The 13,205-nt window shown below is 40.3% G+C and overlaps 1 protein-coding gene across 1 annotated transcript in view; it reads right to left on the bottom strand.

Moving 5' to 3' along the window:
• The window catches only part of NWD2 (NACHT and WD repeat domain containing 2), a 208,527-nt gene that overhangs the window by 115,188 nt on the left and 80,134 nt on the right, over positions 1 to 13,205 (bottom strand). Inside the window, exon 2 of the mRNA XM_003776437.5 lies at positions 7,097 to 7,185. Within this exon, the coding sequence (XP_003776485.4) occupies positions 7,097 to 7,185 (89 nt within the window). The remainder of the gene's footprint in view (positions 1 to 7,096; positions 7,186 to 13,205) is intronic.

Genomic DNA, 13,205 nt, shown 5'->3' with positions numbered 1-13,205 from the left:
AACTCCAGAATTTCTGCTTTTTTCAAATTATACCAATTTATTTGTTAAGTTTATCTGATAGGATTCCATATTCCTTCTCTGTGTTATCTTGAACTTCTTTGAGTTCCCCCAAAACGGCTATTTTTAATTCACTGTCTGAAAGTTCACAATATCCCTGTCAGGACTGGTCCTTGGTGCCTTCCTGAACTCGTTTGGGGAGATCATGTTTTCCTGGATGGTCTTGATATTTGCTGGTGTCTGGGTATTTAAGAGTTAGGTATTTATTGTAGTCTTCACAGTCTGAGCTTGTTAGTACCTGTCATTCTTGGGAAGGTTTTTTCAGGTATTCAAAGGGACTTGGGTTTGTGATCTAGGTTTTTAGTCACTGTAGCTGTATCTGTACTAGGGAATACTCCAAGCCCAGTAACATGTGGCTCTTCTGCCTTGGCAGTCTTGGATAAGATCTAGAATTCTCTGGATTACCAGGCAGAGACTCTTGTTATCCTCTCTTACTTTCTCTCAAACAGAGTCCCTCTCTCTGTGCTGAGCTTCCTGGAGCTGGGGGAGGGGTGACACAAGCATCCTTATGACCACCACTGGGACTATGCTAGGTTAGACGTGAAGCCATCACAGCAGTGAGTCCCATCAAGGCCCTTGATAACCACTGCCTAGCTACTGCCTACGTTCACTCAAGGACCTGGGGCTTTACAGTCAGCAGGTGGTGATGCCAGCCAGGTTTGTGTCCTTCCCTTTAGGGCAGCAAGTTGTCCTCAGCCCTGGCAGGTTCAGAGACGCCCTTCATGAGCCAGGGCCTGGAGTTGGAAACCTCAGAAATCTACCTGATCTTCTATTCTACTGTGGCTGAGCTGATTCCTAAGCCACACGACAAAGTCCTTCTCACTCTTCCCTCCCTTTTCCACGAGCAGAGGAATCTTCTCCCATGGCCACTACCCCAAGCTCACAGCAAGTACTCCCTGGCTACTGCCAACATTCACTTCAAGTCCAAGGGCTCCTCGGCCAGCTTGTAGTGAATGCTGCCAGGTCTGAGACTCTCCCTTCAGGGCAATGGGCTCCCTGCTATCCCAGGGCAGGTCCAGAAATACCATCTGAGAGCCAAGGCCTGGAACTGGGAACCCCAAGAGCCCGCTTGGTGCTCTACCCTACTGTGGCCGAGCTGGTACCTAAACTGCCAGATAAATTTCCCTTTATTCTTCCCTCTCCTTTTCTAAAGCAGGAATCTCTCCCTATATCCACCACAGCTGGGAATGTGCTGGGCCATGCCTGTAACCAGCGTGTCTCTGAATGTCACCCAAGGCCCATGGCGAGTAATGCCTGGGTATTACTGCTGATTATTCAGAGCCCAGGATTGGTCCCTGGTTGCCTTACTGAACTCATTTGGGGAGATCATGGCTCTTTAGTCAGCAAGTGATGAGTCCTGCCAGGACTGGGTCCTTTTTTTTTTCAAGGTAGCAAGTTACCTTCTGGCCTAAGATATGTATGAAAATGTCATCTGGGAGCTAGGGCCTGGAATGGGGAACTCAGGACTCTGCCCAGTGCCTTATCCTACTGTGGCTGAGCTGGTGTCCAAGTTGCCAAAGTCCTCTCTACTCTTTCCTTTCCATCACTCAAGTGGAAGGAAGGAGTGTCTCTCCCAGAGCTGTGAGCTGCATTGCCTGGGGTTGGGGGAGGGGTAGTGCAAGCACTCCCTTGGCCCTCCCAGCTGGTATCTTGCTAGTTCACATGCACCCCAAGTCCACTGGTTCCAAGCCCAGCCCAGCACCAGGACTTGCCTATGAGTTGGAGTCCTTGTGGCCTAGACTGCCTTTCAAGTTCATTCAGAACCCCAGAACACTTTAGCCCATGGTGGCACAGCTTGCCGAAACTCAGTTTCTGATCACTAGAAGGGGTGATTCCCCTCTGACTAGGCCTGGTCTAAATGGGCCTCAGTGGGCACTGGCTGATTTCTGCCCAATGTTGCTTTCTGCTGTGACAGGGGCAGTAAATTCCAATGCAAACTCCCACAATCACTGTACTCTCCCTTCACCAAGCACACAGATTCTTTCTGTGCACCATGTGGCTGCTGCTGGGGGTTAGGGGAGGGATGGCACTGGAAATTCAAGACTGTCTTTCCTACCCTCTTCAGTGCCTCTTCCAGTGATATGAAGTTAAAACCAGGTACTGGGATCACTCACCTGATTTTTGGTTCTTATGCTATTTTGTGTGGATAATTGTTTAGTTTGGTGTTCCTTCAGGAGGACAGTCAGTGGAAGCTTCTATTTGGTCATCTTGCTCCATGTCCCTTCATTGACACAATATGACATTTACATAGGATGATTCTGGTGGTACTGTATAGAAATACTCAAGTAGGGTGATGGTGTAAGGCAGTTCTGCTGAACACACTTACTAAAGCCCCACTAAATGCCAAACTCTGTTTCAGGCCTGCGGACTTAAAAACAAACAAGAACTAGTCTCTTCCTCAAGGACTTGCAATCTACTAGGGGTAAGCAGGAAAATAAACCAATTAGGATGCATTTTGTTCATCCCATTTTTGAAGCAGTGAGGGTTAGACCGGGACCTCCGCAGTGGGAATGGAGAAGAGTTCCAAAAGCAAGAGTGGATGGTCTCTCTGAGTATAATCACAAGCTCTTTATTTATTGGGTTTTGCACCACCTGCTTTCTCCCCAGTCTGTCTTTACTTTTTTCCAATTCATTCTCCTTGTTCTTATTTTCTATCCTCTTCTCTGTAGCTGGAGGCCCTTAATAAATACCTGCAAATCAAATAACATATTATTTAAATACCATGTCTTTTCCTGATGCCCTGGGTGTTCTTTGCTAAGTGGGCTTGATGTTCTTTCCATTGAACTGTTTCCATCTCTGAGTAATCAACCTATATATGTACCCATCACATATAGAATTAATTGAAGTTTACATAATCGGAGTCTAGTGTATTTTCATCAAATATCGTAGTTTAAATGAAAAAAAAAATAAGGAAAACACTACAAAATAGCCTGCCAAACAGGCACATAGATAAAAGATATATGGACTTGCTTAAAAGGCATATTAATTTAATTGATATTCTATTAATTTCTATTCTATTCATATTTTATTAATTTAATTGAATAAAGATTGAACTAAATGGATTACTATGTGCAGCTATTTGACTGGCCATTGGGATAAGTTGAATAAGACAGTTCCAGGCCTGAGAACATTTGGCACTTATAGGCAGGTGATGAAAAGTTTACTTAACCAGATGACGTTTCATTATCTACACTGCTTATTTTAGTTCTTCCTGTTTGCACTATTTTCCTGTTTGACCATTCCTTTGCATTGTATTCTACTCATAGAACCTGAGCAAACCTCTTAATGGTTAAGTCATATCACCTCGCTCTTTCCCTTCCAACTCAATAAAAATTCTAAGTCCTTAATCTTGGCCCATGAGGTCTCATATAATCTTACTTTGATGCCATCTGTAATTATTTCCTTCACTCACACTTGGCTTCTTTACTGTTCCAATTTTTTTTTTTTTGGAGACAGGGTCTCACTCTGTTGTCCAGACTGGAGTGTAGTAGTGTGATTGTTCCTAGAATATTCTAAACACACTTCCACCTCAGACCCTTTTCCTTGTTCCTTATGCCTAGATTCCTCCCCACAACTCCAGACACCCGCATGACTTGCTCCATCACTTTCTGCAGATCTGTGCTCAAATACTGCCTTATCACTGAGTCTTTCTCTGACTACCTGGCATGCCCTAACCCTACTTTCTGTGATTTTTAAAATAGAAGCATTTATTCAATAAAATGCATTTATTACCCCTGGAATCTACATTGTCTGCCTCTCTTAACAATGTTAGAAGCTCCTCAGAAGAGGGTCTGGTTGGTTTGCTCCTTTATTCCCAGCACTTAGAATGTTGGTTGCCATGTGGTCAGCACTCAACAAATACTTCTTGAATGAATTGGATGGATTATCGAGAGTTATGCATTGAATTTCAGAGAAGCAAAGAGGAGGGTACATGGCCTATCTTGGGAGGTGTGGGAGGGATCAGAGAAGGCTTTCTTTCACAAGTTATATCTGGGCTGGGTCTTCATTCATTCATTTTTTTTTCACGTAACCATTCATTCAACAAATTCTCATAGCATTTTCCAATGTGCCAGGGACTACAGGACCAGGAATGCAGCTGTCTTGAAATTCCGTAAAAACAGACAAGTCTCTGTTTTTATGGAACTTATAATCTAGTGAGAGAAAGACAATAAGCAGGCCAATACATAAACAAACAAGAAAAAATATCTGATCCTGGCACACGCTATGCAAAGAACTAAAACAGTATGATGCAAAAGAGAGGTGGTTACTTTAGGTTGGGTCACAAGAACAGCATCTCTAGAGGAGAAGAGGCATTCTGGTTTCTGGAATTTTCAGCCATAAAGACACACGCACACGTATGTTTACTGCAGCACTATTCACAATAGCAAAGACTTGGAACCAACCCAAATGCCCATCAATGACAGACTGGATAAAGAAAACGTGGCACATATACACCATGGAATACTATGCAGCCATAAAAAAGGTGGAGTTCATGTCCTTTGCAGGGACATGAATGAAGCTGGAAACCATCATTCTCAGCAAACTAACACAGGAGCAGAAAACCAAACACCGTATGTTCTCACTCATAAGTGGGTGTTGAACAATGAGAATACATGGACACAGGCAGGGGAACATCACACACTAGGGCCTGCTGGGGGTGGGGGACTAGGGGAGTGATAGCATTAGGAGAAATACCTAATGTAGATGACGGGTTGATGGGTGCAGCAAACCACCATGGTACATGTATTCCTATGTAACAAACCTGCATATTCTGCACACGTATAACAGAACTTAAAGTATAATAATAATATAAAAAAGAAAAGCATCTCTAGGGGTGACATTTCAGTGGAGACCCAAGGGACAATAAGAAAGCAGCTGTGTGAAGATAAAGGGAGTGAGTATTCTGCAAGACAGAACAGCCAGAGTAAAATTCTCAAGTATGAATGGGCTAAGGTGTTCAGGGATCCAAAAGAGGCCCACAGGGTTGTGGGCCATTGAGCAAGGGGGCACAACATGAGGTTAGACAGGAAGAGTCTTAAGAATGAGTAGAATCCAGGAGGTAAAGCAGGGGAAGAACCAGACTGAAAAGCATTGTAGTTGAAGAGAATGGCTTGAGCAAAGGCAAGCAAGCATGAAGTAGATTGGTATGTTTGAGTAACTCTAGGAAACCATATGTTCTGGGTTCAGTGCACAACCAAAGATGGAATCGGGGATACTGTGGGGGTAAACTGGCTATTCATGAAGATTCTGGCATCATATTTTTTGTTGACTTGAGAGAAGAGAACTGCCTCTCTAAAAAATATATCCTTAGGGAGTGATATAATTAACCTACTATAAAACACTACACTTAAAAGGTATATTCTTAGAAGATTCAGATATTATGGATCTGAACTCCTGCTAAGCCTAGAGCTTGGAAGCAAATGTAACCTTGCATATTTAATTTTGTTCTAAACACAACCTCAGACATGTAAGCTGTTGCCATTCCTATTTTAGACACTGAACTGAAGCATGGGTAGGTTCAGTCACTCCCAGTACCTGTAGAGAGCTGGGGCTCAGTTTCACGTCTTCCCTGCCCACTGCGGTGTGCTCTGCGGTCCAACATCTCCTCAGCTGATTCAGTGCACCTGCCTAGAATAATCGTGTCAATTTATTCTATGGGCCTCGCCTAGCACAGTTTTCCTTTGCCTGTATCTATCTTCTGTGCCTACCTCTAGTTCAGAAAGTTTACTTTTTTTCTCTTTCTCCCTCAGCTAATCCTAGTCAATACCATGGTTTATAGAAGCTGTTCTGTAGCTCACCGACTTCCTCTGTTGACAAAAATGATGCAAAAACAAACTTAAAGATGGGATTATATGCTTGGACACACTTCTTCCTCTATGGTAACTGAGTCCCCAAGGAGTGTCTAAGTCTCTGGGATTCCTGACAGATTGGAAATTATATAACAATTGGGACCCTGTTATCAGTAAAACCAGATTCCTCAGAGAAGGTAGTGCTGAATTCATGACAAGGAATTTAATTTAGGTTCACAATTTATCAAGTAAATGGTGACTTATGAGTGACGATTCAATGCGTGTGTCATCATGGCCTGGTGGCAACTGACATTATGCATTGAGATTGAAGCCATTTCGAGACTGTTACTTTATACATCATATTAGAAAGCATCAGGAGTATATCAAGATAAAATATTTGTCTGGGAGGAAACAAACAAAGGGTGAAATGTTCTTCCACTAACAATGGTGCATTTTGCACTTCTGCAATACAAACCTCTATTACATATTCATCACTTGACAGTGTAAATGTGTAATTTAGATAGCACTGGAGAGTTAGGATTTCCATCGTAAATGAGGCTGAAAAATTCTGACTAAATAATGTTATCTGTTGCAGGAGCCATTTATTTTTTTCAACATTTGAATGCTCAAGATACATCCAATGTTTTCAAGCACTTTTACCACTTGGCAAAATCAGTGGTGCATTAAAATGTTAGGATGTTCATGAACTTTAGCAATGACGTGTGCCATCACTGTCTCTTGAAAGGCTGATATAATTTTTTGGGGGGAGTAAATGATGTAGCTCTGAAATGAATAGGAAAAACGATGTTCTACAATGTGAATAAAAAGTTAAAGGCAAGATAGAAGGCAGGGCCAGGCCAGGCTGATGAAAGGCAATAAGTTTGAAAAAAGTTGGTCCCCATTTTTAAGTGCAAAATATTTCTAGAAACCATAGCTTAAACTCAGGTGCTCAGCAACCTTCATCTCTTTGATAATAGTGGAGATTGTCAAAAAAGCAAATAAATATGGTTCAAAGAAAAAGATGAGCCCATACCAGGAAGGGTCCAAGAAGCACAGCATAAAATAACTAAACATCAAAAATGATGAAATACTTTATTTCCATTTGTCAGTGTTTCTTTTTACCCATGCTTGAAGAAACAAATTTTTTCAGGGCCTAAAACTTGTCTTTTACAACACTAAAGTTGTGACAAGAAACAAACACTAGTTATTTAACTGGACATAACTGTGAATGAAATTAACACTAGAATTACCTGAAATTCCAATCCATAGTTTTCTCTGCAGAATTCTCTCAGTTTAGGATATACATTTTCTCTTAGTGCCTGTCTTTCTGCTCCCGTATCTGTAGTAGAAAGACAAACACACAGGAAGTGAGTATGTCCACACATATGCTTCTGGCAAAAAAATGAAAACCCAAAAATAAATACTAACAGTAATACAATCAAGTTGAGGTGTGGATTGTGAAATAACAGGATATTTAGCTGTTGGTATACACCTGCCCCCTAATTCCACAGAGATCCATCCATCAGGCACTCACGAGCAGCCCACAGGATGGACCACTGGTTGGTTCTGTGTATGCTGGCAGGGCTGAGAATTCACAGTTGATTCTTGATGCCCACATAGACCTTCACACTGAGCTCTTAAATAGTTATGACCACAATGTCTTTGGAAGAGGCAGAAAGACACTGGGTTATCAGGGTTTTAGCTCCACAAAATATGTTTTAAAACACACACACACACACACACACACACACGTTGATAAATTTAATTATTGATTTCCAAAAACATCCCAGACTACACCATTGCTACCTAAAGTATTCAGATTTATTGTGACATTTTACAAAATTTTTCACAGCATGGAAACAAGCATGAAAACCTATCATAGCAGATCCCACCCACTGTAGATTCGATTGGCCAGTGGTTTAATAAAGTAACGTCTCCCCACCCCGGGCTTAGGGACATTATATCAGAGATAGAAACTATTTTACGTATGTCATACCATGTAAACCTTCTGAAATAAAAAATATTTTATTATCTTCTGTCATTAAGAAAATACAAGAAGAAACACAGAACCTGAGGCTCGAAGAATCACAAAACACGTATGCATTTAATGTCGAATGTTTTGCACAGAAAGGGATTCCAAAGTCACCTGTGCTGAACAATTCCGCATCAATGATGGCACTGTAAGATTCTAAGAGCAAACAGGCTGTTCCTTGCCCAGCCACCTTCACTGACACATGAATATAGTTTTCAAAAATTAGGTTAATGTGTAATCTTATGAAAAGTGCCATTTGCTAAAAGTACCTCTATCCCAGCCATAACTGTGAAACATCTGCATACCACATTTATAACAAAGATAACAGTTTAAAAGAATTTCCTTATTATCCTCAAACACATCTGTCCATGAAAATTTAACCATATGCCGTGTTGACCTACTCTATTTTCCTACTGTTCTCAAGCCTATTTTGAGAAGCAAATAACCAGTCATGAAAGTCTGAAATGCAGCTGCAGCCTGGCAGAGTGACGGGAACCAGTGTTTACACAGAAATCAAAGATTCAGAGGAATACAAGGTCTTCTGAATTGTCTGTGATCTAAACAAATAGGGTATTTTCCAGCCTTAGATTCAATATAGTTCTAAGTCCAAAGAGAAAAAGCAGGACACCCATTGGAGGAGCTGTACACTAAAGCAGGGCCCATGCGGTGTTATGGCACTGATGCAGGCAGTTATATTAAGCTTTCACATAATTTCTATAATCTTGAGATCAGAATGCCCATCCTCCCTTGCTCCATTTTAAAAGCTGAAAATGCTAACTTCACAATAAAGCTGATAATATTCAATAAATCTCTCTAAAAGCCCTTAGATTTTCAAAACCCAAATAATAAAAAAGTCACTTTACGATTCCTCAGGGATCTAGAACTAGAAATACCATTTGGCCCAGCCATCCCATTACTGGGTATATACCCAAAGGACTATAAATCATGCTGCTATAAAGACACATGCACACGTATGTTTATTGCGGCACTATTCACAATAGCAAAGACTTAGAACCAACCCAAATGTCCAACAATGATAGACTGGATTAAGAAAATGTGGCACATATACACCATGGAATACTATGCAGCCATAAAAAATGATGAGTTCATGTCCTTTGTAGGGACATGGATGAAATTGGAAATCATCATTCTCAGTAAACTATCGCAAGAACAAAAAACCAAACACCGCATATTCTCACTCATAGGTGGGAATTGAACAATGAGAACACATGGACACAGGAAGGGGAACATCACACTCTGGGGACTGTTGTGGAGTGGGGGGGTGGGGAGGGATAGCTTTAGGAGATATACCTAATGCTAAATGACGAGTTAATGGGTGCAGCACACCAGCATGGCACATGTTTACATATGTAACTAACCTGCACATTGTGCACATGTACCCTAAAACTTAAAGTATAATAATAATAAAATAAAAAAATAAAAATGAAAATAAAAAAAATAAAAGTAGGATGATTAAAAAAAAAGCCACTTTAAAAAGAAACAAATACTGGCAGATATAGAAGATAAAAATATATTCAAAAGGGTTAAGAAATTCTGAAAAAAACAGTACCTAAATCATACATAAAATAATTATGTAATGACATAAGAAACAGAAATTTATTGTTTCTTAAAAACATATTAACTCATTTCTAGGTGCTGAGACTTGAAAGCACAATTGGAAGGAGGATAAGAGAAATTTAGTACCTAATTTTTTAAAATTTCAACTCTTATTTAGACACAGGGGGTACATGTGCAGGTTTGTTACCTGGGTATACTCCATCCAGGTAGTGAGCATAGTACCTGATGGTTTTTAAACTCACACCCCTCTCCCTTCCTCTCGCCACTAGCTGTCCACAGTGTCTATTGTTTTCATGTTTATGTCCATGTGTGCTCAATGTTTAGCTCCCATTTTCAAGTGAGAACATGCAGTATTTGGTTTTCTGTTCCTGCATTAATTAGTTTAGGACTATGGCCTCTAGCTGCATCCATGTTGCTGCAAAGGACATTGCATTCTTTTTTTTTTGGCTGTGTAGTATTCCATGGTGTATATGTGCCACATTTTCATTATTTAATTCACCGCTGATGGGCACCTAGGTTGATTCCATGTCTTTGCTATTGTGAACAGTGCAGCAATGAGCATACAAGTGCATGTGTCTTTTTGGTATAATGATCTATTTCTCTTTGGGTATACATCCAGTAATGGGATTGCTGGGCTGAATGGTAGCTCTATTTCAAGTTCTTTGAGAAATCTCTGAACTTTTCCACAGTGGCTGAGCTAATTTACAATTTCACCAACAGTGTATAAGCATTCCCTACTCTCTGCAGCCTTGCCAGCGCCTGTTGTTTTTGGACTTTTTAGTAGTAGCTGTTCTGACTGGTGTGAGAATGTATCTCATTGTGGTTTTCGTTTGCTTTTCTCTGATGATTAGTGATGATGAGTATTTTTTCATGTTTCTTGGCCACTTGCATGTCTTCTTTTAAGAAGTATCTGCTCATGTCTTTGTCTATTTGTAATGGGGTTATTTGGTTTTTGCTTGATTTAAGTTTCTTATAGACTCTGGATATTAAATCCTTGTAGGATGCATAGTTTGTGAATATTTTCTTCCATTCTGTAGGTTGTCTGTTTACTCTGTTAATAGATTCTTTTGCTACAGCACCTAATTTCTAACATTTAGTGACTACTTCCTGCAGTCCAGTAGTGTGCTAAGTACTTCTATTTGCATTTCCTTAGTCACTGCTGACCACAACCCTATGAAATAGGTAACATTATTACCATGTTTTTTAGGCAAAGAAACTAAAGGGCAGAGGGGTTAGAAAACTCGCTCAAGAGCATACGGCCACTAAATTAGAAAACCCAGATTTGAATCCAGAAACTCATACACCATAGTTTGCTCTAACCAAGGAAATACACAACTGTGAAAAGAATCAACCTTTGCAATGATCAATGGAATAAATGCATGAAATGACTAAGTGATGTTAAAGTCCTAAAGCTCATGAAATAAAAAAATTGAATTATCCTTGATGAATTCTTTTCTTTCTATAATACACCCTCCAAGAGCCAACACATCAATAAGTTCTCTCATTCTACCACTAAACAAATCCTGAGTTAATCTACTTCTGTCCCTTCTGCTACCAGATGCAAGCCATACTCACCTCTCATCCAGATTCCATCTCCCTGTTTTCATACTTGCCCCCTTTGATTCATTCTCCATGGAGCAATCAGACTGATTTTTCCAAAATGTAAATCAGATCACATCACTACTTTGTTTAAAACCTCTACCAGCTCTTCACGGACCTTTGAATGAAATATACACTCCTTACGATGAGTGTTCTCTCTCTCCCCAAGCTCATCTCTTACCATTTTCCTGTTTATGTCCCTCCAGAAGCACTGGCTTTCACTTGATTCCTAGATTATATTCCCACTTGCAGACCTTTGCTTTAGCTATGATGTCGTCCTGGAATGCTTAGTCCTGTGATCATCTCATGGCACCTCTTGTCATTCAACTGGCAGCTTTAATGCCACCTCCTCAGGGAGGCCTTCTCTGAGCACTCCATCTATAGAAGTCACTGAATCACCTTCTACTACCTTAATTCCTTGAGGATTACTCATCATTGTTTATTTGTTTATTGTGTGCCTCCCTCACTAAAATTTAAGCTCAAAGGGAGTTGAAACCTTCTTTTGTCTCACTCATGGCTGCATCTCTAATGATTAGAGTCTTGCTCAATTAATAGATGAGTGAATGAAAAAAGCCACACATGCGCCAATGACAAAAATGAACTGACAGGCATGGTTTCCCTGCAATTGCCTCCAGAAACAGAAAGGCCTCCTACATTATAATTCATCATTCGATGGGTTTAATAAAAGCAAGACTCTGAAATCTTGGGAAATGGTGGTATTTAGATAGTTGGTGTCATGAGGTAAATGAATGAACTGAAATATTTTTTCTCTGGTTTCTGTGTTTGTGGCAGAATATGAACTCAGTTATTTTGAGCCTTTCTAAATATGTGAAGAAAGCATATACACATATCCAATGGGTTTTCTGTGCTCTTATTTATATTAAAAATTGACTTAGATTTTCCTGTATTTGTATTAATATATGATTGGCTCTGAAAATGAAAAACTAATTAAGATAGGAATGGATTATTAATTATGATGAGTGACAGATAAGTTGGCTTAATTAAATAGAAAAACTTGATTCATACCAACAGCAAATCTGGATGGTTCACAATTTAAAAAATTAGAATGTCATGGACAGGAAATATTAGCTCACAGAATCTCACACTTAAAAAGGGCCCTCTTTAAACTGTGTAAATCAAAGATGAAGTATGTCTTAATTTATGTTTTATACATAGTCTTCGCATCTATTTGTATCTGCCCAGTTCCTTAATGCTTTGAAAAGGTGCATTAACACTTTGGCAGCACTAACTATTAGGTATTTAAGGAGCTGCTTTCTGAATGATTCCTTTGTGATTTCAGAGTTAACGAAGGTCTCTGTACAGTGTCTGAGTCACCTACAGGAAGTACATTAGTTGGGGGAGAATTAATAATCAATACCATTATCCTTATAATATCTTGATTTCACTTCAGCAAGGGTTTAGATTAATTCCAATGTTTTTATTGAAGATAAAAGAGTGCTGAAAGGACCATGCTAGATTGGAGCTTCATACAGCTCTATCTTCAACAAACTAAAGGCATGGACTTTAGTCATTTTTTTCTCTTTTTTTTGAGACACAGTTTCACTGTTTCCCAGGCTGAAAGTGCAGCGGCACGATCTCGCCTCACTGCAACCTCCACCTCCCAGGTTCAAGCAATTTTCATGCCTCAGCCTCCCTAGTAGCTGGGATTACAGGTGTGTGCCACCACACCTGGCTAATTTTTATATTATTAGTAGAGACAGGGTTTCACCATGTTGGCCAGGCTGATCTTGAACTCCTGACCTCATGTGATCTGCCCACCTTGGCCTCCCAAAGTGCTGGGATTACAGGCGTGTAAGCCAGTGCACCCAGCCTAAACTCATTTTTCCCATGTTCTTTGCAGCTCAGAAAAATCTGCTTAGAATCCACTATAGATCCTCTGCTAAAATTGTCCTGTTAGCATGGTTTCCAAGGTCTCTGTACATTTGCTCTTGCCCGGATTCTTTCTCTTTTCCTAGCCTCTTAGTTAATGATTCATATGGACAGCCTGTTCGACTTCTGGGGTTGTGTTTAGGCTAATTTCTTGTTTGGCAGCTCCCCAAGAGGCTGTCTCCTCTCTATGGCCCTCAGATAATTCCTCTGTACCCATCTAGCCTCTCACACTCTTCCTTATGTCAATGTGAGCAAATCTT

This window comes from Pongo abelii, chromosome 3 (genome assembly GCF_028885655.2).
Source record: "Pongo abelii isolate AG06213 chromosome 3, NHGRI_mPonAbe1-v2.0_pri, whole genome shotgun sequence".
NCBI classification, from domain to species: domain Eukaryota; kingdom Metazoa; phylum Chordata; class Mammalia; order Primates; family Hominidae; genus Pongo; species Pongo abelii.
Note: the sequence above shows the minus strand (reverse complement) of the source record. Positions and strands in the feature narration are given on the sequence as shown.